Source organism: Thunnus maccoyii, chromosome 2, assembly GCF_910596095.1.
Source record: "Thunnus maccoyii chromosome 2, fThuMac1.1, whole genome shotgun sequence".
NCBI classification, from domain to species: Eukaryota; Metazoa; Chordata; class Actinopteri; order Scombriformes; family Scombridae; genus Thunnus; species Thunnus maccoyii.
Genome location: NC_056534.1, coordinates 309,658 through 331,989, shown reverse-complemented (window position 1 = coordinate 331,989; position 22,332 = coordinate 309,658). Strand labels below are relative to the sequence as shown.

Genomic DNA, 22,332 nt, shown 5'->3' with positions numbered 1-22,332 from the left:
AAGCAGCGTTGTCAAACCGACTCCTGCAGCTTGTGTTGCATTCTGGGTCGGAGGAAATAAACTCATGACGAGTGAAAATGAGTCCAAAGCGTCTTGTGATGTATCTGCTGGGTCTGAACTCTAACCCCGGGATTCCCCCGGGAGCGTGTCAGAGGCGTCACTGCGGGGAAGCCTGCACTCCTACTACAGTAATTACAGCAGCCTGGTCAAAGCTGATAAAGTGCCTCAAGGCTACCGTAATTACTGCAGTAGCAGGGCAACTAAACTGCCCAAAACTTGCTCAGCTTTCGTTGATTTGGTCATTTTCCTTGATCTTTGTGCTTCTGCTGTGGTTAATTAGGCTACGTAGTTAAACGGTTTCTTTATCCGTCTGTTTTAATTTCGTTTATTGTTGATATACGACCAGGAGTCTGCACGGGGTGTTTTATTTTGAAAATTGACCGGATGCTCAATGCTGTTTCTGCGTCTGACTTCCTGTCCAGCTCGATCTGCTCTGTGCTGCTTGACACGGCTTCCGTTAAAAACAGACGAGACGCCGATCTTCAGCGCAGAGCCGCTTCTGAAACGCGCCGCGGCGCGGCCGGTGGAATCAGATACATTGACTAGAGTGGCTGCGATCAGCTCCGGCGGCGGCGTCGGAGCCGGAACGCGGTGGAATTTAGGGGTAAGAAGCCCTGAGCTAACGTCTACAGTCTGAGCAGCACAGAAACGCAGGCTAACCCTCCGTCAGTGTTCATTTCAGATTCTTACATCAGATTTTTTTGCAAGTACTTGAATATTGAAATTAGTTAAACAGCCTTAAACAGCCCATCCCCAGTATTCAGTTTCTAATCTGCAACCTCACCACTAGATGCCACTAAATCCTTACACACTGGTCCTTTTTATTATTATTATTGTTATTGTTATTTTTATTATTATTGTTATTTTTATTATTATTATTGTTATGTATCAAACATTCTTTTTGTTCACTGTGTATCGTGGTTCTTTGTTACTCTCACCGGCAGCGGAGGGAAAACGGCGTCGTTGGCGTCGTCCAGCTGGTAGTACGCGATGGCTGCGTCCAGATCAGCCGGCTCGTCCACCGTCTCCGCCGGGAAACCGAACTGACACTCTTTATTCAGAGCCGCCGCCAGCTGACGCCGACTGCGACTGAACAGAGACACAAACAAACAAGTAGAAACAGAGCGATGACGTTCTCTCAGGCATGAACACACTGCTGCGATGCTTTCTGCAGATAATAAACACTTGAATCCTCCTCTAGATTAGATCTCTCTCTGCTGTCCAAATCCATTATTGAACAGATGATAGATTGTAAAACTGGTCTGATAGTATTATGAAACAGGAAGTAAGGCTAAAAGGCAAATAAACACTCAGCAGATTAAATGTACAGTAGGGAGACATCCAGGACATATATGAGAGGAAAAAACAGTACGGGCCAAATAAGTAACATCTTTATCCTGCATGTTACATTAAACACATCAGTTGAGCTTTAAATGGTCATTATGTTTAACAGCAAAATCCTTTCATATAGAATATAACTTTACCTTTATTTAATAGTTGTAAGGTTACATATTTGTGTTATTTTCATTATTTTATGCTGTTATCTTATATTTAATATTTAATACTTGGCTACATAGTATCCATGGTAACGATGCAGCTATAAAGCCTGTTACCGGGGCAACAAGTCAGACCAGGTGTGTGTGTAACCTGTAAATAATAATGTACAGCTGACCTGAGAGAGACTTTATTACTAATTATAATGATATTGACATTCAGAGTGATTATCTATGATTCATCTGTATCAATAATCTGTAATATAGTGAGTTATTGATCCTGGTCGAGGTTCGACCGTCGGCCCTGTGATTTATTATTTAACGGTTATTAAGCTTCGTCACAGAAATCATTTATTAGTTTTGATTTTATTTATGTTAAATAGTTTTACAGACTCGTTTCCTCCGGATCCTGAAGTGTTTGTTAGCAATAAACAGACGTCACTGAATCGACCTCGGAGCGTCTTCGTTGGAGTCGACTGACGTTACTGTCAGCCGTTAGTCCACCATCATCATCATCATCACAACACAACGCAGAGACTGCAGGCTGTCACTATTATCAGCCATATAAAGGAAACCTTATAAACTGTGAGGCTCATCTAGTCCCCCGTTACAGCTGGAAGAGGAAACCACATTAGAACAGACGGCCTTATACAAATGATTTATATAAAGACTTGTGCAAGATAAAGTTTAAATTACATTACATTATGCCTGTCATTAAGAAGTGTGATGCATCAGTCTCATCATAAAGAAATAAATCAGGTCTGTCAATGATTCTATGAACATTTATACGTCAGCGTGGAGCCAGGATGAGAAGATGAACCAGTAACAACGAGTAGAGTCCTTGGATGCACTAAAGCAGTGAGGTCTCCAGGCGTCGACAGCTTTCCCGTTCAATATTATAGGAATTTTTTGGGCATATTGGCTTCTATCCCAACAAAAGTTTATTGGGAAGGATTTAATTTGGAGTCTTTGCCTAATACATTTAACGAAGCGTTAATATAACTGACAGAGATGCAATGGATCCCTCAAATTATAGACATACAGCGCTGCTTGAAAGTATGTGAACTCTTTAGAATTTGCTCTATTTCTGCATAAATGACCTAAAATATGATCAGATTTCCTAAAACTAGATAAAGAAACATCAATTAAACAAATGAGACAATAACTTTACACTTGTTTGGTTATTTATTGAGGAAAATGATCCAATGTTGCCTTATTTGAAGAAGAGAAATCTGAGTCTTCACTAAACAGGTTTGTGGAAGTGTGTCATGGCTCAAACAAAGGAGATTACTGAGGACCTTAGAAGAAGAGTTGTTGATGCTCATCAGGCTGGAAAAGGTTACAAAACCATTTCTAAAGAGTTTGGACTCCACCAGTCGACTGTCAGGCAGATCATGTATAAATTGAAGACATTCAACACCACTGTTACCCTAAATTCTGCAGGAAAATGTCAAAGTATCCGTCAGTGTACTGAATTTCAACATAAAGTGAGTCATGCAGCACAACAACCCTAAACACACAAGTCGTTCTACCAAAGAACGGTTAAAGCAGAAGAAAGATAATGTTTTGCAATGTCTGAGTCAAAGTCCTGACTTTAATCCTAAAGAAATGGAGTTGAAGGACCTGAAGCAGGCAGTTCATGGTGAGAAGCCCACCAGCATCCCTGAGTTGAGACTGTTCTGTGAAGAGGAACGATGTGCAGAGCTGATAAACACTTACTGGAAACGTTTGGTTCAAGTTATTGCTGCAAAAGGAGGTCACACCAGTTACTGAAAGCAAGGCTTCACATACTTCTGCCTCACACAAATATGTAAGATTGGATAACTTTGCTCAATAAATAAATCAATAAGTTTAATGTTTTTTGTCTCATTTGTTTAACTGGGATCCCTTCATCTAGCTTTAGGACTGATCATCATGTTTTAGATCATATTTATGGAGAAACAGAGAAGTTTCTAAAGGGTTCAAGAACTTTCAAGCAGCGCTGTATACGCTTAATTAACGTTGACTGACGTAAGTATTAGCTCCATGATTAGTGAAAGTGTTGCCATCTATAATTAATGCTGGCCTAGGTCCTCAGCTGATAATTACTACATTCAATATGGCTGAACTCCTCAAGCATTGACCAGTAATTGCCATCTCCCTGGATGTCATGGTGGAACGGAGATTCCTACGTACAGCTCCGTCATTCTTTGGGTTTGTCTGTGGATCAGTACTGTGTATGAAAACTCTAAGGCTGCTGTTATTACATTCTTCAGCATCTCGTGAGGAACATGCCCAGGTTGCCCCGCTCTCTCTGTTGTTATTCACAATTTTCTTGAAACACCTGCAGATATTAGCTCTGCAGCTAACGAGACGGCTAGCTGCCTCCGTCAACCATCAACTATACATCGCACGACAAGACACCCCACAATGACGAGTCGCCCACTCCCGAACACACACAGCTAAAACAACATTATTCCCTCAACAAAGGAGCAGAAAACAAGCTCCAGAGCGACAGCAGAACACAGCTCTTTTGTTTTTCCTGTTGGTGTCCAAAGGTCGTAATAATCACACATTTCACAACAAAACTGCAGCTCGTTGCTGCCCGGCAACAGCTCCCTGAGCCTGCTGGTGTTTAGTAAACATGGTTGGTAACAGAAGTTGGCGGTTTGTGGTTTGGGTCTGGTTCAAGTGGTTGATTGACACATACATGTGTGAGTTGGGTGGTGCTGATTGGCTCTCACTGTGGTGGGAAGTGTTCTAGTCAGGTAACTACATCTCTGGTTAAATGTGCTTCCTACCGCCTCCACATACCCATCATACCTACCTCAGCATGGCCCCTCCCAGTTTACCCAGTGACCTCCACCACAACATACCTGTCCTACGTCATACAACTCCAGCTGCTGCCTACACTGTACATCAAAGAAGTAGGCCTAGGGCTAAAACTTAGTGCAAATCAGCTTCAAGAAGCTTGATTCTGCACCTTCCATGTCCTGATTTGAAGTTTGCATTATTGAACATTAGATCGCTGTCTAGTAAGTTTCCATATTAGTGATTTTATTTCTCAATATGGTTTACATTTCTATTTCTCACTGAATGTTTGCTCTGCCTCAGCAACACTTATTCTGCCCCTGATTATAGCTTTTTATTCTCCGCTAGACGAGGCAAGGAAGCGGCTGGAATAGTAACCATCTCTTCTGATTTGGTCAACTGCACTGAACACATTTTTGTTTAGGGTAGTTGGAGATTTCTCAACGTTTTAATATTTAGTCATGATTATTAGAACTTATTAATACTCAAAAGCACATTCTTGCACTAACCATTTATAGACCTCCACAGCACCCTCCTATCTATTTGACAGGTTCCAGTTTTTGATCACTTCTGTGTCTTTTTCAAAGTTTCTCTCCACTCCCACTAAGTGTTGAGAGCCTGACACATATACTTATCACATATACTTGGTGTGTAACAAAACAAGAGTTAGCGCCATGTCTGGGTTGAGAATTTTAAGAAGTATAAACATGCACTTTCAGCTGCTAGGACAGCATATTTCTCTCACTTGATTAACATTAACATTTCTGTTTGATACTGTTGCTAAACCCTCACAGAACATCCCTGCCGACAGTTCTTCATACAATGCTGATGATTTTCTGAAATTCTTCACAAATAAGATTGACTCAATTAGAGATAAAGTCACTGGTCCACAATCCTCTCAGAATAATGAACTCTCCAGTACTTTGATGGATGCAGACACCGTGACTCAGACCAACTGCACCCTTTCAGTTTTTACCAGCCTGGTACCTGCTTCCAAACCCACAACCTGCATTTTAGACCCTATACCATCTAATCTTTTTAAGGAACTGTTTCCTGTTTTAAGTAGTCCATGGGCTCAGTGCACTCAGCTTTTAAAACTGCTAAAACTAAAACTGCTGCTTAAAAATTTTGAACAATTATAGACCACTTTCCAATCTTCCTTTTATGTCAGAATTACTTGAGAGAGTAGTCGCTGATCAACTCACTGCCTGCTTATCCATCGGTCTCATCATTCTACTGAAACTGCCTTGACAAGAGTAGTCAATGATCTACTAATTACTGTTGATTCTGACTCAACATCATTGCTGCTGCTTCTTGACTTGAGTGCAGCTTTTGACACTGTGGACCACAGCATACTTCCAGGCTACTTGGAGAAGCATATTGGTATCCAGGAGACAGTGCTTTCATGGTTTCAATCATATTTATCAAATAGAACTCAATGTGTAAGTAACAACGATACAATCTCTGAAGTTTCTGAGGTAAAGTTTGGTGTTCCCCAGGGATCGGTCCTTGGCCCTATGCTTTTTCTATCTACTTCCCCTTTATGACATCATTTGCAAATATGGTTTGCTACGCTGATGATACGCTGCTATATGTTCCTGTAAAGCCAAATGACCTTTCCCAACTCCTACATTTAGAGGCATGTCTATCAGAAATTTAAAAAATGGATGAATATGAACTTTTATAAGTATTATTTCTGAAAGCTCGACCATCAACAACCTTGGAGGGATTTTTGATTCTCATCTGACATTCCGGTCTCATATCAAGACTATTACCGAGACAGCGTTTTTTCATCTTAGTAATATTGCCAAAATCCAACCTATTCAATTGTTGTGTGACACTGAAACCTTAATCCATACATTTGAATCTTCCAGACTTGATCACTATAATGACTTTTCCTCTGGTCTTCAGCTTGTTCAGAATGCTACAGCTAGAATCTTGACAAAAACTTGAAAATCTGACCATATAACACCAAGTCTGGCATCTTCACTACTGCCAAACTGCAGGGATATGTTGCTTTTTCACCACAGTAAGAAAAAGTCCATACTGTCACAGCCCTTCTTCCATTGTCCTGCTTTGCTTGTCATCCAGCTGTGATGCAAGCTGTGACTACAGACTTTACATTTGCACTTAGCGCAGCGCTAGGCGGCGGCGGGCTCATGCTAAAGCTTCCTGCAGAACTGATTTGACCTTGTGATGTAGTAACAAGTACCGCTTCAACACCTCTTGCTCTTAAGCCGTGAATATTTAAATTTCAAATAACTTAAAAAGAGCAAGGAGATAAAACAGTAATTTTACAGTACAAGAGGCCCCACCATCACCCTGATCCATCCCAAACATCAGCTTTATTGTTTTACACAATACCAGCCCTTTAACATTGCTGAAGTTATTCTTATGGTTATTCTTATCTCTTACGTTATTCTTATCTAATTTTACACAGAGCAACTTTAAAACAAGATCAACTGAAGCAGCGGGAGATCAGCCAACTAGGAGAGGATCTCAGAAGATCTCAGAACACTGTGAAGATGATTGGCAGAGACAAACAGAAAGCCGACGACTTCATCAACAAACTGAGGTGGCCTCCTGACATGCTCTGAAGAAACATCGACAACACCTAAACTACACCTACACTGATGGAGTGACGGACTAAGTCTTGGTGGACTGCAGGGTGTTGATATGAGAACTCACTCAGTTCAACACCAGGAGTCTTATACAGCAGCCATGTTGGAAACCAGGACCTGTACTGAGACTTAACTTTGGACTAAAAATACTCAACTAAGAGAAAATGATTGCTAGTTTCAGCCCTAACAAGCGAACATCAGAACACAGAAATGACAACATGCAGCTGTATGCGTTTGTTTTACCGTGACCTGAAGGCGTAGTTCTCATAGTCATGGTAATATCGTCTGCCAGGGTGGTAATAGGTCAGCTGTGGACCAATCAGGTGACGGTTCAGGAAGCGGGTGGAGCTTCTGGCCAGAATTCATGAGACAGGTAGACACACACACACACACACACATGCAGGTTCTCCTCATTATCCGTGTGGCTACATGTTTCTGGACTCAGCAGGTAACAGACACGTGTTGTGTCTTACCTGGAGGCTCCGTAGCGAGGAGGTCTGGCTGTGGGATGGTGGTGGTGCGGGGGTGCATAGGGGTCATAGGTCATTGCTCCGGGTGATGGGGGAGGGGGAGGGCGAGGGTGGCCCGCTGGCTGGAAGCGAGGGGGCAGGGCAGAGGGGGCCGGGCCTCCATATGAGGAGGGTGGTGGCATCAGCAGCTCTGCCCCCTTCATCCCGCTGCTTCCCCGGGACTTCCTGAAGTAACGATGGCGGTGATGGCGCTGACCACGAGAGTCTGAGTCTAAGAGGGAGACAGAACGAGACAAGAGGAGACAAGGACTGAGAGTAAAAGGCAGTAGTTGGGCTTTACGGTAGTCAGAAGGATGTTACAGTAGTCGGAATGCCGTTACGGTAGTTGGAGGGTGCTAGGGTAGTTGGAGGGTGTTACCGTAGTTGGAGGTGTTAGGGTAGTTGGAGGGCGCTACGGTAGTTGGAGGGTGCTAGGGTAGTTGGAGGGTGTTACCGTAGTTGGAGGTGTTAGGGTAGTTGGAGGGCGCTACGGTAGTTGGAGGGTGTTAGGGTAGTTGGAGGGTGCTAGGGTAGTTGGAGGGTGCTAGGGTAGTTGGAGGGTGTTACCGTAGTTGGAGGTGTTAGGGTAGTTGGAGGGCGCTACGGTAGTTGGAGGGTGCTAGGGTAGTTGGAGGGTGCTAGGGTAGTTGGAGGGTGCTAGGGTAGTTGGAGGGCGCTACGGTAGTTGGAGGGTGCTAGGGTAGTTGGAGGGTGCTAGGGTAGTTGGAGGGTGCTAGGGTAATTGGAGGGTGCTAGGGTAGTTGGAGGGTGCTAGGGTAGTTGGAGGGCGCTAGGGTAGTTGGAGGGTGTTAGGGTAGTTGGAGGGTGTTAGGGTAGTTGGAGGGTGTTAGGGTAGTTGGAGGGTGCTAGGGTAGTTGGAGGGTGCTAGGGTAGTTGGAGGGTGCTAGGGTAGTTGGAGGGTGTTATGGTAGTTGGAGGGTGTTAGGGTAGTTGGAGGGTGCTAGGGTAGTTGGAGGGTGTTAGGGTAGATGGAGGGTGCTAGGGTAGTTGGAGGGTGCTAGGGTAGTTGGAGGGTGCTAGGGTAGTTGGAGGGCGCTACGGTAGTTGGAGGGCGCTAGGGTAGTTGGAGGGCGCTACGGTAGTTGGAGGGTGTTAGGGTAGTTGGAGGGTGTTACGGTAGTTGGAGGGTGTTAGGGTAGTTGGAGGGTGCTAGGGTAGTTGGAGGGTGTTAGGGTAGTTGGAGGGTGTTAGGGTAGTTGGAGGGTGCTAGGGTAGTTGGAGGGCGCTACGGTAGTTGGAGGGTGCTAGGGTAGTTGGAGGGTGTTAGGGTAGTTGGAGGGTGCTAGGGTAGTTGGAGGGTGCTAGGGTAGTTGGAGGGTGCTAGGGTAGTTGGAGGGCGCTACGGTAGTTGGAGGGTGCTAGGGTAGTTGGAGGGTGTTAGGGTAGTTGGAGGGTGCTAGGGTAGTTGGAGGGTGCTAGGGTAGTTGGAGGGTGCTAGGGTAGTTGGAGGGTGTTATGGTAGTTGGAGGGTGTTAGGGTAGTTGGAGGGCGCTACGGTAGTTGGAGGGTGCTAGGGTAGTTGGAGGGTGCTAGGGTAGTTGGAGGGCGCTACGGTAGTTGGAGGGTGCTAGGGTAGTTGGAGGGTGCTAGGGTAGTTGGAGGGTGTTAGGGTAGTTGGAGGGTGTTAGGGTAGTTGGAGGGTGCTAGGGTAGTTGGAGGGTGCTAGGGTAGTTGGAGGGTGTTATGGTAGTTGGAGGGTGTTACGGTAGTTGGAGGGTGTTACGGTAGTTGGGGGGTGTTAGGGTAGTTGGAGGGTGTTAGGGTAGTTGGAGGGTGCTAGGGTAGTTGGAGGGTGTTAGGGTAGTTGGAGGGTGCTAGGGTAGTTGGAGGGTGTTAGGGTAGTTGGAGGGTGCTAGGGTAGTTGGAGGGTGTTACGGTAGTTGGAGGGTGCTAGGGTAGTTGGAGGGTGTTACGGTAGTTGGGGGGTGCTAGGGTAGTTGGAGGGTGCTAGGGTAGTTGGAGGGTGCTAGGGTAGTTGGAGGGTGTTAGGGTAGTTGGAGGGTGCTAGGGTAGTTGGAGGGTGTTACGGTAGTTGGAGGGTGCTAGGGTAGTTGGAGGGTGTTACGGTAGTTGGGGGGTGCTAGGGTAGTTGGAGGGTGCTAGGGTAGTTGGAGGGTGTTAGGGTAGTTGGAGGGTGCTAGGGTAGTTGGAGGGTGTTAGGGTAGTTGGAGGGTGCTAGGGTAGTTGGAGGGTGTTAGGGTAGTTGGAGGGTGCTAGGGTAGTTGGAGGGTGTTACGGTAGTTGGAGGGTGCTAGGGTAGTTGGAGGGTGTTACGGTAGTTGGGGGGTGCTAGGGTAGTTGGAGGGTGCTAGGGTAGTTGGAGGGTGTTAGGGTAGTTGGAGGGTGCTAGGGTAGTTGGAGGGCGCTACGGTAGTTGGAGGGTGTTATGGTAGTTGGAGGGTGTTACGGTAGTTGGAGGGTGTTACGGTAGTTGGAGGGTGCTAGGGTAGTTGGAGGGTGTTACGGTAGTTGGGGGGTGCTAGGGTAGTTGGAGGGTGCTAGGGTAGTTGGAGGGTGCTAGGGTAGTTGGAGGGTGTTACGGTAGTTGGAAGGCTGTTACGGTAGTTGGAGGGTGTTAGAGTAGTCTGACGGCTGTTACTGGATCTCAGTGTAAACATACCAAGGTCTCCTTTCCTAGTGGGAGCAGCAACATTCCAGGCTGGAACTGGATTCACTGGTTTCAGATCAGTCAGAGGAACCAGGTGTCTGACAGACAGGGAGGAACATTATTACAGGTAAACTGTTTGATCGGGCCAGTGTGAAGCCTCTACCAGCCTTCTTACGTAGAACCAAAAGTCTGAATACACTTTCAGTTGCTCAGCCTTGATGATCTGTTTAACTTTAAGACCATTTTGTCTGGCCCTCACTTGTTCAAAGGGCTGTTTGAGGGTTCAGAGTTAGTCTGAGGGTAAAAGTTAATAGTTTTTGTTGTGTGTTACTTCTCTCCCAGCTCCTCGATGAAGACGGTGACGGCTGATGAATGAGTTCCTACTTCCTGGATGAAGGCGTTGTAGTACTTCCCCTTCGGCTCCAGACGCACCTGAAAAAGTATTTTACCAACATATTCTGATTATTATGTCATTTATTATTATTTATTCAACACCCTTTAGTCCCTTCCACTCAGAAACGTGGTGTTCTTGTTCCCTCAGCTGGATGTTGTTCTCTTCTCTCTGCAGAATGATGTATGTGAAGAGTTTCTTTCTTTTAACATTCATCTGCTGAAGGCGGAAAGTTTCTCTGATCATCTTAAATCTCAGTTCAACACGTGCACCCGCAAACATGATGTGTGACATCACAACTACTTTGGAGCCAATCACGGTCCAGTATGCAACTTACACGAGTGTGATGTGGAAACCTGAAGCCTCCAGAGCACAAACGCTGAGAATGAACTTACAGTGAAGGAGGAACATCTGGAGTCCAGCAGGAAAACTTCAGAAATTTACAGATCGACAGATTCTGGTTTTTAATGAGCTGTCCTTAGAAGGCCACCGTACAGAAGATAAACAATCTGATTTGAGAAACAAACTTTTCAGTTTTCCTCCACGAGTGATTGAGAGCTAATCCTAACAGCCAATCTACGTAGAGAGCGTTTTTAGAAGCGTTTTTGGCATAATCAGAACAAACAGCTGTTTAAATCACACCAATCTCCCGCTGTGTTTATATTTTTGGGATCTATATTGATGAATCTTCTTCCAGTATGCCTAAGAGCTTCTCTTACCTGACACTTGTCTCCCAGGAAGTACTGCCTCCCTGCAAACACCATGTAGTCTGTCTTCTGCATCTCTGTCACACACACAGTTCAGATTACATAGTCATCAGGTTATTTTAGTGAGATTACACACGTCTCAGTGTTCCCTCAACATCACTCACATGTGTGTACAGTCACGAATCTCACAGGCGGTTCAGTATTTTTAGGCCTTTTATTTGAACATCATGACTTTTGATTCTGGAAATATATTTCAAAACAACAATCAAACTTTCTTCTCAGGATCCTTCCAGCATGTTTGTTACCTTTGCAGGTGTCCTGCCAAACATCAAACTCCACGTTTCTGTAAACCTCTCCATCCAGAGACTTCATCACTTTATAGGGCAGAGACAGTCTGGAGGGGGGCGGGGCTTCAGCAGGCAGCTGCACAAACAACCAACAACAACAACAACAACAACGATGACTGAGGACTCTGCTGTCTTACAAGATCTTTCATTCTAACAGGTGTAAACGCTCCTCTCAGACATGACCTTTGACCTCAGTGACTAAGACATGACCAGCCCCCCCAAACACACACACACACACACACACACACACACAAACACACACACACACACACACACACACACACACACACCTTGCCGTCATCTGTCACAGTTCGGTGTTTCTCCTCAGCAGCTCCGCCCGACTCAGACTCTTCCCTGCTGGATAAAACAAACGCACCTCATTTAGCATTAATAAACACTTTTAATGTTTTTTTAATGTATCTGTAACACTTGACGTGTCCTCACGTAACGGTGTGTTATATGGACAGTTACACAGGATGTGATCAGTCAGCTCATTGGTGGAGGTGTGTTAACGGGGGAGTTGCCCTTGAAACTGGGATGATGGCGGCTTTTAAATGTAAAATAAACATGTAAACAAAGACTTTGTAACACATGTCTAGTGTGACTATAATAATAAGGGGACGTTTTATGCTTTTCCTCATTTTCAGACACACATATAATGTCGCAACGTCAGATGTTCATGTTCAAAGTGGCCGACGGGTCACATAACGAGGTAAACGTATGTAGAAGTCATCCCTGTGAGCAGGAAGCAGAACGCTCCGTTTCCAACCGTTTTTTCTACTTTCAGCTCGAGCTGACATCAGTTCGTGAAGGATTTCTTTATCATCTGCTACGTGCACAGCGCGCGAGGTCGCTGCTCTGCTCTGAGAGTAGTTACGCCGAGCCACGACGCCATCACACAGCACAGCACCTGTTGGAGGTGTGCTGGTCGTCTGCAGCTCTTCATCAAACATCATCATCACTGTGGCTGTTTCTGATTGTACTCTTCCTCCCTGCGTTATTTCTAACTAACCCGCTAAACAACTAGCTCCATATTTTGTTGTTTTTTAGCGCTGCTAACGAAGCTGGTGTGTGTACCTGTGACCTCGGTCCTCAGGTGTGTGTGTGTACCTGTGACCTCGGTCCTCAGGTGTGTGTGTGTACCTGTGACCTCGGTCCTCAGGTGTGTCATATCCAATGTCGACATCACTACACATTGATGGGCTGTTTCTATAGCGACGACCCCCGACCCTGAAGGCATCCATGGCCTGACAGAGCTCCGCCTCCTCACACCCGAACACCTGAGTGTAGAGCAACTCGTACACAACAGCTACACACACACACACACACACACACACACACACACACATTACAGATACACATTATACAGCATAAATAATCATGAATGATGATCTGTATCAGTCATGATGTGATTGGTCCACTGATGGAACATCATTCCTATAATATTGTAGATTATGTGTTAATATTTCTGACGTCTGCATACACATGCATTGATATCTCTACGTCCACTGGATTCACACGGAGGCTCTGCCTTTTATTTACCTGTTGCCATGGTGACTCATAGTATCAGAGCTCCATTGATGACGACTGTTGAGCTTAACTCAGAGTGAACACACTCAGACTGATTGAACAACTCTGATCAGCTGTTCTGGAACCAAAACCTCAGAGTTTCATTAAGTGAGATCAGAGTTTATTGTTGGTTTGGATCCAAATATGAGATTTGTTGACAAGAAGAAGAATATAGAAAATCATCAGAATTCTCCTTTCCATCATATCCTAAACATGTTTTAGATTTTATAAATTCAGATAGAAAAGTGTCCAATATTCAATAACTACGTTCCTGTCAATCACTCTGATGATTCACTGATCACTGATCATTGATCACTGATCTGTACTCACACTGACAGAGGGCGGCGGAGGCGGGGTAGCTCCTCGGGTAGACGATGTCGTAGTGACCGTTGATGGAGCAACACAGCGTCACCTAGGCAACACGGGAGACTGACAGTCAGTGCTGACCAATCACATGATGTGACCTGCTGCGTCACAACAAGGTCTGTTTCAGTTTCACTGTTTTTTATATCTGACATAAATAGTTTTTGGAAAAACAAATCCACTGAATGTTCTGTATGCTGGAGAAAACTAAAACTATACTTCACTTCAGCTTTATTTATTTTACAGTTTACAAATGTAAACAGCTTTGTCTCTTATTGTTTCAGGGTTAGTGCATTAGTAATAATAATAATAATAATAAATAGACATTTAGGCCTGATTTCTAATTGTCTGGATGATTTTTTGTGTGTGTTTTTATCTGTTTATTGGTCGATATATTGATATCTGAATGATCCAGTCTTGGTCGGGCTCTAATTAGAATCAGGTTTTTGGTCTGTTATTAATAAATGTGTGTAGATAAATGTTTGTCTTTGTGCAGCTCTTGGTCAGTTTGAATCTCGTTTATCTGAATGTTGTTCTTCACCTTGTCAATAAAGTCGTCCTCTGAGATCACAGTGGCTGGTTTCCCTGGGTAACGATAGATCAGGAAGCAACGCCTGCACAAAGAGTTAAACAACAGTTCAACATTTAGTGAAACCCTCTTTCTCTTTCTGTCTGAGTGTCAGATGCTCTGATTGATTCCTCTCATTTCTGAACAGTAGACATGAAGCTACAGGCAGCAGCTGGTTAGCTTAGCTTAGCATAAAGACTGGAAACAGGTGGAAACTGCTAGCCTGGCTCTGCTGCCAGTTCCTCTAAATCTCACCGATTAACATGTTTTCTCTGCTTTGTTTCATCGGTACTGAATAGATTCGACAGATATCATCAGACCCTCCAGGAAACTGGAGAACTGAGAACTGCAATTTTGCTAAATTACTGCAACTTTCCCTCTGTGGGGTCATTATCAGGGTCACTGATACCAACTGGTTCATTAGTGCTCCTGGCTGTTGTAACGACAGTCATTAGTCGCTGGAGTCACCTGAGGACAGGTGTCGTCATATGAGGCCAAATGTGAATGGTTGTTAAGTCTCCAGTATTGTAGATGGGGGATAAGTGGCGTCATAGACCGCCGCCTCTGTTGAGGGACGGTTTGACGTAGATCTCCTCCTTCACTCCTCTTTAAAACCATCTGTCCTCTCTGTCCTAAATATGTATACTGTTGTTCTTGAAAGAATGTCCTTATCTTTCAGGTGTAGGTAAACTGCTGAGTCTTGACCTGAGGAGTTCTGTGTTGAGCCGTGCGTTTGTTTAATGGTTGTTTAGTTTCCTCGATATACAAGTCTGTGCCTTCCTGACTGCATACATTAGATTGCTTTTCTTGTGTTGTCCTGTTAGATCTTAGTGCTGCATTCGACACAATTGACCATCAAATCCTTTTGCAGAGACTGGAACATTTAATTGGCATTAAAGGAACTGCATTAAGCTGGTTTAAGTCCTATTTATCAGACCGATTTCAGTTTGTACATGTTAATGATGAATCCTCCATGACGGCAAAAGTTAGACACGGAGTTCCACAAGGTTCTGTACTTGGACCAATTCTATTCACCTTGTATATGCTTCCTTTAGGTAATATTATTAGGAAACACTCCATAAATGTTCATTGTTATGCAGATGATACCCAATTATATTTATCAATGAAGCCTGATGAAACCAACCAGTTAAACAAACTCCAAACATGCCTTAACGACATAAAGACCTGGATGACCTGCAATTTTCTGCTACTAAACTCAGAATAAACTGAAGTTATTGTGCTTGGCCCTAAACACCTTAGAAACACATTATCTAATGATAAAGCTGCTCTGGATGGCATTACCCTGGCCTCCAGCACCACCGTAAGGAATCTGGGAGTTATCTTTGATCAGGATATGTCCTTTAACTCCCACATAAATCAAATCTCAAGGACTGCCTTTTTTCACTTACGTAATATCACAAAAATCAGGCACATCCTGTCCCTAAAAGATGCAGAAAAACTAGTTCACGCATTTGTTACTTCTAGGCTGGATTATTGCAATTTCTTATTATCAGGCTGCTCTAACAAGTCTCTAAAGACTCTCCAGCTGGTCCAGAATGCAGCTGCACGTGTTCTGACTAAAACTAGAAAAAGAGACCACATTTCTCCCATTTTAGCTTCGCTGCATTGGCTTCCTGTAAAATCTAGAATAGAATTTAAAATCCTTCTCCTAACTTACAAAGCCCTTAATGGTCAGGCACCATCATATCTTAAAGAGTTCATAATACCGTATTATCCCACTAGAACACTGCGCTCCCAGTATGCAGCTTACTGGTGGTTCATGTAACATCAATGCAAACAAGATTTCCTGTTTCTCACCTGTAGAGCTGAGACAGAGCCTTGATCTCCACCTGACCCACCGTCTCCTGAGAACACACAGTCACAGTTACACCTGTTCACAGGTAAACACCTTCAGCTGCCCGCAGGGTCAAAGGTCACAGCAGCTCACCTTCGGATCCTCCAGACGCTCCAGATACTTCTCAAACGAACCTTCGACAAACTGAAAGAAAACAGATGCAGACGTGGAGTTTAAACCTGCTGCTGAGAGCTTTCAGTCAGCGTCCATGGTCATCCTGAGGACATAAACCCAAACATATAAATAAATCTGATGTTTGTTGCTGCTGACGTGTTAACATGTCACTGAGTCTCGAGTCCCTAGTGTTCGAGTCCGAGTCGAATCACGAGTCCTGAAAATCAGGAGTGAGACTCGAGTGTGAGTCCTGGACTCGAGTGTGAGTCCTGGACTTGAGTGCTACAACACTGTTAAAGGGGACGTATTCTGCTCATTTCCAGCTCTATGTGTCTGTTCTGGGACTCCACTAGAGTTAAAAACTCCTTATTGATCTTCTACTGGTCCTTTATGCAGCCCCTCAGTTCAGCCTCTGTCTCTAACAGGCAGTTTTAGCTCCTGTCTCTTTAAGGCCCCGCCTCCCGATGAGGCAAATCTGTTCTGATTGGCCAGCTTCAGGATGCCTGCCGAGGGGCAGCCTATCAGAGTCATGTTAAGTTACCGCTGATGCAAACCCACATCCAACACTGTGACTTTATATATACGACTGAAAATAAGGAAAAACATCATAGATCCCCTTTAACGAGTCAGTGTGTTGACGAGTTACTGTGTTAGTATGTTAACGAGTTAGTATGTTAACGAGTTAGTATGTTAATGAGTTAGTATGTTAATGAGTTAGTATGTTAACGAGTTAGTATGTTAATGAGTTAGTATGTTAACGAGTTAGTATGTTAACGAGTTAGTATGTTAACGAGTTAGTACGTTAACGAGTTAGTACATTAATGAGTTAGTATGTTAACGAGTTAGTATGTTAATGTGTTAGTATGTTAATGTGTTAGTATGTTAATGTGTTACTATGTTAATGAGTTAGTATGTTAACGAGTTAGTATGTTAACGTGTTAGTATGTTAATGTGTTAGTATGTTAATGTGTTACTATGTTAATGAGTTAGTATGTTAATGAGTAAGTATGTTAACGAGTTAGTATGTTAATGTGTTAGTATGTTAATGAGTTAGTATGTTAATGTGTTAGTATGTTAATGTGTTACTATGTTAATGAGTTAGTATGTTAACGAGTTAGTATGTTAACGTGTTAGTATGTTAATGAGTTAGTATGTTAACGAGTTAGTATGTTAATGTGTTAGTATGTTAATGAGTTAGTATGTTAACGAGTTAGTATGTTAATGTGTTAGTATGTTAATGTGTTACTATGTTAATGAGTTAGTATGTTAATGAGTTAGTATGTTAATGTGTTAGTATGTTAATGTGTTACTATGTTAATGAGTTAGTATGTTATTAACTCACTGGCTCAAAGATGCAGGTGTTGGCTCTCATGAAGTTGGCACATTCCTGACGGATCTTCTGATGGTAGTTCTGAGAGTAATACAGCTACACACACACATACACACACACACACACACACACACACACACACACACACACACACACACACACACACACACGTAACATGTTGACATGTATGAACTGCAGTTTCTCCTGAAATCATCAGGAGAAGCTGACAGCTGAGGATATTTAGAATTTCATAAATGAATAAAACGATTATTTGATTATCAAAATAGTTGCTGATTAATTTTCTGTCGATCGATTGATCGACTGATCGATTGATCGAGTAATCGTTGCAGCTCTGCAGCTTTTATTCTGAAGTTTGTCAGTAAAACAGAGAATTTTTTCACTGTTTGATAAAGTTTGATAAAGTTCAGTTTGATTGATACAAACCCCGGCTGGTCTGGAGGGGTCGTTACCATGGCAACTGATAATTTAACTGCTGAGAGACTACAGTCACTCTGACCTCTGACCTCTGACCCCTGACCCCGGTGTTAGCCCGGTGTTAGCCCGGTGTTAGCCCGGCTCACCTGCTCGGACACGGCCCTGAACAGGCTGGACGCGTCCCGGGCGACCATCTTCCGGTACAGGCCCAGACTGCACAGGTACTCGTCCATGTTGACGAAGTACTTCTTCAGGCCTTTCTGCATCCCGCCGCCGGTAAACTGACGGGAACGTTCACGGTGAACTCGCTCCGGTTACAAGGTCCGAAACAACAGCTCGAGCCGCCGCCGTCAGTCCGACAGGTGAGTTTAATCAGAGCTGATTAGCGCGCGACCACTCACCGCTGCTGAGGCCTTCACGGACCGACCGAGGCTCGGAAAAATGAAACCATTTTAAATATAAAGCGACAACAAACCGAGAAGAGATTTTTATTTAATCAAGTCCCGGTCGACTGAAATCATACATAGTGAGTGACTGCAGCTCATGAACAGGTGTGACATCATCAGCAGGTGTGACATCATCAGCAGGTGTGACAGGTGTTTATCAGTGAGAGTCTGTTTCTTTTCAGTTATATTAATAATTTAATTAACTGTTAATTTAAAGATTCCCTTCAGTCGTGTAAAAATATTCTGAATAAGCAATAATTTGTGTCTGAAATGGTTTTTACTACAAAAAAGTGTAATAATCTCATTAAAACTGCACAATCTGTCAGTAAACGTTTCCTTATGTCCGCTGAATACTGGAACCTGATTGGCTCCAGACTAGCAGTGACGTCATTAATCCTGCACATTGTTATTGATCTCCTGCAGCAGCTGATACACAGAATAGTGGTGGGTATTTAATGATTAGTTTAGAAACTCAGCATGTCTGAGGCTGGATTTATTGATCAGGATTTATTGATTATTGATTGATTTATTGAAAGTCAGTACTGATCTGGTTCTGGTTGATGCAGTATTTTATTTTAACATTAGTTACATTCCTGCGAACAAACATCAGAAACACAAAGACAATGAAATAAAAACATTTAATAAATAACAGAAGAGACATTAAAACACTGATCAACAGTGTTCATGTTCTTTATTAATGAAGATAATTAATTAACTTCTTCCTCCAAACTCCTCTTCCTCCGAACTCCTCTTCCTCCTGCCAGCAGCTGAACATATTGATCATGTTTATGTGGATTCCAGCTCACAGAGGGAGAAAGAGACTGAAAGATGAGGAAACATCTTCACACACACACACGCACACACACACACACACACACACACACACACACACACACACGCACACACACACACACACACACACGCACACACACACACACAGCAAACATTAAAGATCAATCAGGAAGCTTGGAGTGAAGAACTGAGTCTGAAACATGTTTACCATCAGGTTAGGTTATTATTATTGTTGTTGTTGTTATTGTTATTGTTGTTGTTGTTGTTATTGTTATTATTGTTGTTGTTATTGTTATTGTTATTGTTGTCGTCTCTGTTCTCACTCCCAGCCGGCAGGTGGCGGTAATGCGCCTATAAGCTGCCGCTATAAAAACAGGAAGAAGAGGAAGAAGAAGGTCCACAGTGCGCCTGCGCATAATCACAACCTGTAGTCGTTTGAGGGTCACCATGGTTCGGGTTCAGGTCCGTGTGTGACTCGGTCCTCAGCCGCAGATGTTCCGGCCGCTGCTCCGGAGGCTCCGGCCTCCGCAGCTCCTCTCTGCCGGCTCACAGCGCTCCTTCAGCGGCCTTCCTCCGCCGCTGCCCGCCGCGCGGGTCCGGAGCCTCTTCCTTGACTTCTTCCAGCAGAAACACGGACACCTGCTGGTCCCGTCCAGCCCGGTCCGGCCCCGCGGAGACCCGAGCCTGCTGTTCGTCAACGCCGGCATGAACCAGGTCAGTCACACCCGGGTCTGTCCGGTCCGGTCTGTCCCGATCTGTCCCGGTCCTGTCCTGTCCCGGTCTGTCCCGGTCTTGTCCTGTCCCGGTCTGTCTCGGTCTGTCCCGGTCTTGTCCTGTCCTGTCCCGGTCCTATCCCGGTCTGTCTCGGTCTGTCCCGGTCTTGTCCTGTCCCGCTCTGTCCCAATAAGTCAATTTGTCTCCATGGCAACAGGATTTACTTATTAATCTGTTTAATGATCAATCTTTATGTAATAATGTCATTGAATTGATTATTGTATTGATCAGTTTTTACAAACATCATTAAACTAAACCAGCACAGATCTTAATGAAGAGCAGCTGATCAGAGTCAGTTGCCATGGTAACAGAGTTTCCCTCAGTTTTCACTGAAACAGCCCAGATCACCTGATTTATTGATCCGAGTTCCTGTCATTGATCCCTGATCAGAGAAACAAGATACATTGATTGAGACTCTGCAGTTTCACAGGTTTGTCACATTTTCACCAGACTGAAACCTGATCAATAAATGTTCAATAACCTTTAGATATGACGTATTGGTGTCTGATGGTGCGTTCAAGGACACTCCGGGATGTGGGTGAGCACAAACGCTGATGTTGTGAAACAGGTGCGGCAGCGGTCACGTGACTGACTCAGGTGTGTGTTGTTGCAGTTTAAGCCGGTCTTCCTGGGGACCGCGGACCCTCGCAGTCACATGTCTGCGTACCGGCGGGTCGTCAACAGTCAGAAATGCGTCCGAGCCGGCGGGAAACACAACGACCTGGAGGACGTCGGCCGAGACCTTCATCACCACACCTTCTTCGAGATGCTCGGAAACTGGTCGTTTGGAGACTACTTCAAGGTGAGGAGGGATGAACGGATGAATGGATGGAAGGATGGATGAATGAAGGAATGAATGGATGAAGGAAGGAATGAATGGATGAATGGATGGAGGGATGAATGTAGGAATGGATGAATGAACGGATGAATGAATGGATGGATGGAGGGATGAATGTAGGAATGGATGGATGAACGGATGAATGGATGGATGAATGGAGGGATGAATGAAGGAAGGAATGAATGAATGAAGGAAGGAATGAATGGATGAAGGAAGGAATGAATGAAGGAAGGAATGAATGAATGAAGGAATGAATGAATGAAGGAAGGAATGAATGAAGGAAGGAATGAATGGATGAAGGAAGGAATGAATGAAGGAAGGAATGAATGAAGGAAGGAATGAATGAATGAAGGAATGAATGAATGAATGAAGGAATGAATGAATGAAGGAATGAATGAATGAAGGAAGGAATGAATGAAGGAAGGAATGAATGGATGAAGGAAGGAAGGAATGAATGGATGAACGGATGGATGGATGAATGAATGAAGGAAGGAATGAAGGAAGGAAGGAAGGAATGAATGGATGGATGAACGGATGGAGGGATGGATGGATGGATGGATGAAGGAATGAATGTATGGATGAATGGATGGATGAATGAATGAATGAATGAATGAAGGAATGGATGAATGAATGAAGGAATGGATGGATGGAGGGATGGATAGAGGGATGGATGGATGGAGGGATGGATAGAGGGATGGATGGATGGATAGAGGGATGGAGGGATGGATAGAGGGATGGATAGAGGGATGGATGGATGGATGGATGGATAGAGGGATGGATGGATGGATAGAGGGATGGATGGATGGATAGAGGGATGGATAGAGGGATGGATGGATGGATGGATGGATAGAGGGATGGAGGGATGGATAGAGGGATGGATGGATGGATAGAGGGATGGATAGAGGGATGGATGGATGGATGGATGGATAGAGGGATGGATGGATGGATGGATGGATAGAGGGATGGATGGATGGATAGAGGGATGGATGGATGGATAGAGGGATGGATAGAGGGATGGATGGATGGATGGATGGATAGAGGGATGGATGGATGGATAGAGGGATGGATGGATGGATGGATGGATAGAGGGATGGAGGGATGGATAGAGGGATGGATGGATGGATAGAGGGATGGATAGAGGGATGGATGGATGGATGGATGGATAGAGGGATGGATGGATGGATGGAGGGATGGATGGAGGGATGGATGGATGGATAGAGGGATGGATGGATGGATGGATAGAGGGATGGATGGATGGATGGATGGATGGATAGAGGGATGGATGGATGGATGGAGGGATGGATGGAGGGATGGATGGATGGATAGAGGGATGGATGGATGGATAGAGGGATGGATGGATGGATGGAGGGATGGATGGATGGATAGAGGGATGGATGGATGGATGGATGGATAGAGGGATGGATAGAGGGATGGATGGATGGATGGATGGATAGAGGGATGGATGGATGGATAGAGGGATGGATGGATGGATAGAGGGATGGATAGAGGGATGGATGGATGGATGGATGGATAGAGGGATGGATGGATGGATAGAGGGATGGATAGAGGGATGGATGGATGGATAGAGGGATGGATGGATGGATAGAGGGATGGATAGAGGGATGGATGGATGGATAGAGGGATGGATGGATGGATAGAGGGATGGATAGAGGGATGGATGGATGGATGGATGGATAGAGG

The 22,332-nt window shown here is 44.4% G+C and overlaps 2 protein-coding genes across 6 annotated transcripts in view; one reads left to right on the top strand and one right to left on the bottom strand.

Moving 5' to 3' along the window:
• The window catches only part of alg13 (ALG13 UDP-N-acetylglucosaminyltransferase subunit), a 26,732-nt gene extending 8,423 nt beyond the window's left edge, over positions 1–18,309 (bottom strand). The window contains exons 1-15 of one of the 5 annotated variants that reach the window (XM_042398588.1): positions 17,928–18,309; positions 17,359–17,442; positions 15,996–16,046; positions 15,866–15,912; positions 14,021–14,093; positions 13,447–13,528; positions 12,691–12,856; positions 11,838–11,901; positions 11,506–11,623; positions 11,213–11,277; positions 10,434–10,534; positions 10,115–10,200; positions 7,438–7,705; positions 7,208–7,315; positions 999–1,149 (exon numbers count right to left, since the gene is read on the bottom strand). In XM_042398588.1, coding sequence (XP_042254522.1) covers positions 999–1,149; positions 7,208–7,315; positions 7,438–7,705; positions 10,115–10,200; positions 10,434–10,534; positions 11,213–11,277; positions 11,506–11,623; positions 11,838–11,901; positions 12,691–12,856; positions 13,447–13,528; positions 14,021–14,093; positions 15,866–15,912; positions 15,996–16,046; positions 17,359–17,442; positions 17,928–18,047 — 1,584 coding nt within the window. In that variant the 5' untranslated portion in view covers positions 18,048–18,309. Of the gene's footprint in view, positions 1–998; positions 1,150–7,207; positions 7,316–7,437; positions 7,706–10,114; positions 10,201–10,433; positions 10,535–11,212; positions 11,278–11,505; positions 11,624–11,837; positions 11,905–12,690; positions 12,857–13,446; positions 13,529–14,020; positions 14,094–15,865; positions 15,913–15,995; positions 16,047–17,358; positions 17,443–17,927 lie in introns of all 5 variants that reach the window. The other 4 variants (XM_042398585.1, XM_042398590.1, XM_042398591.1 and 1 more) reach the window with 4 other exon arrangements.
• The window catches only part of aars2 (alanyl-tRNA synthetase 2, mitochondrial (putative)), a 32,647-nt gene continuing 28,388 nt past the window's right edge, over positions 18,074–22,332 (top strand). The window contains exons 1-3 of the mRNA XM_042398574.1: positions 18,074–18,143; positions 19,349–19,733; positions 20,407–20,595. Of these exons, the coding sequence (XP_042254508.1) occupies positions 19,512–19,733; positions 20,407–20,595 (411 nt within the window). The 5' untranslated portion in view covers positions 18,074–18,143; positions 19,349–19,511. The remainder of the gene's footprint in view (positions 18,144–19,348; positions 19,734–20,406; positions 20,596–22,332) is intronic.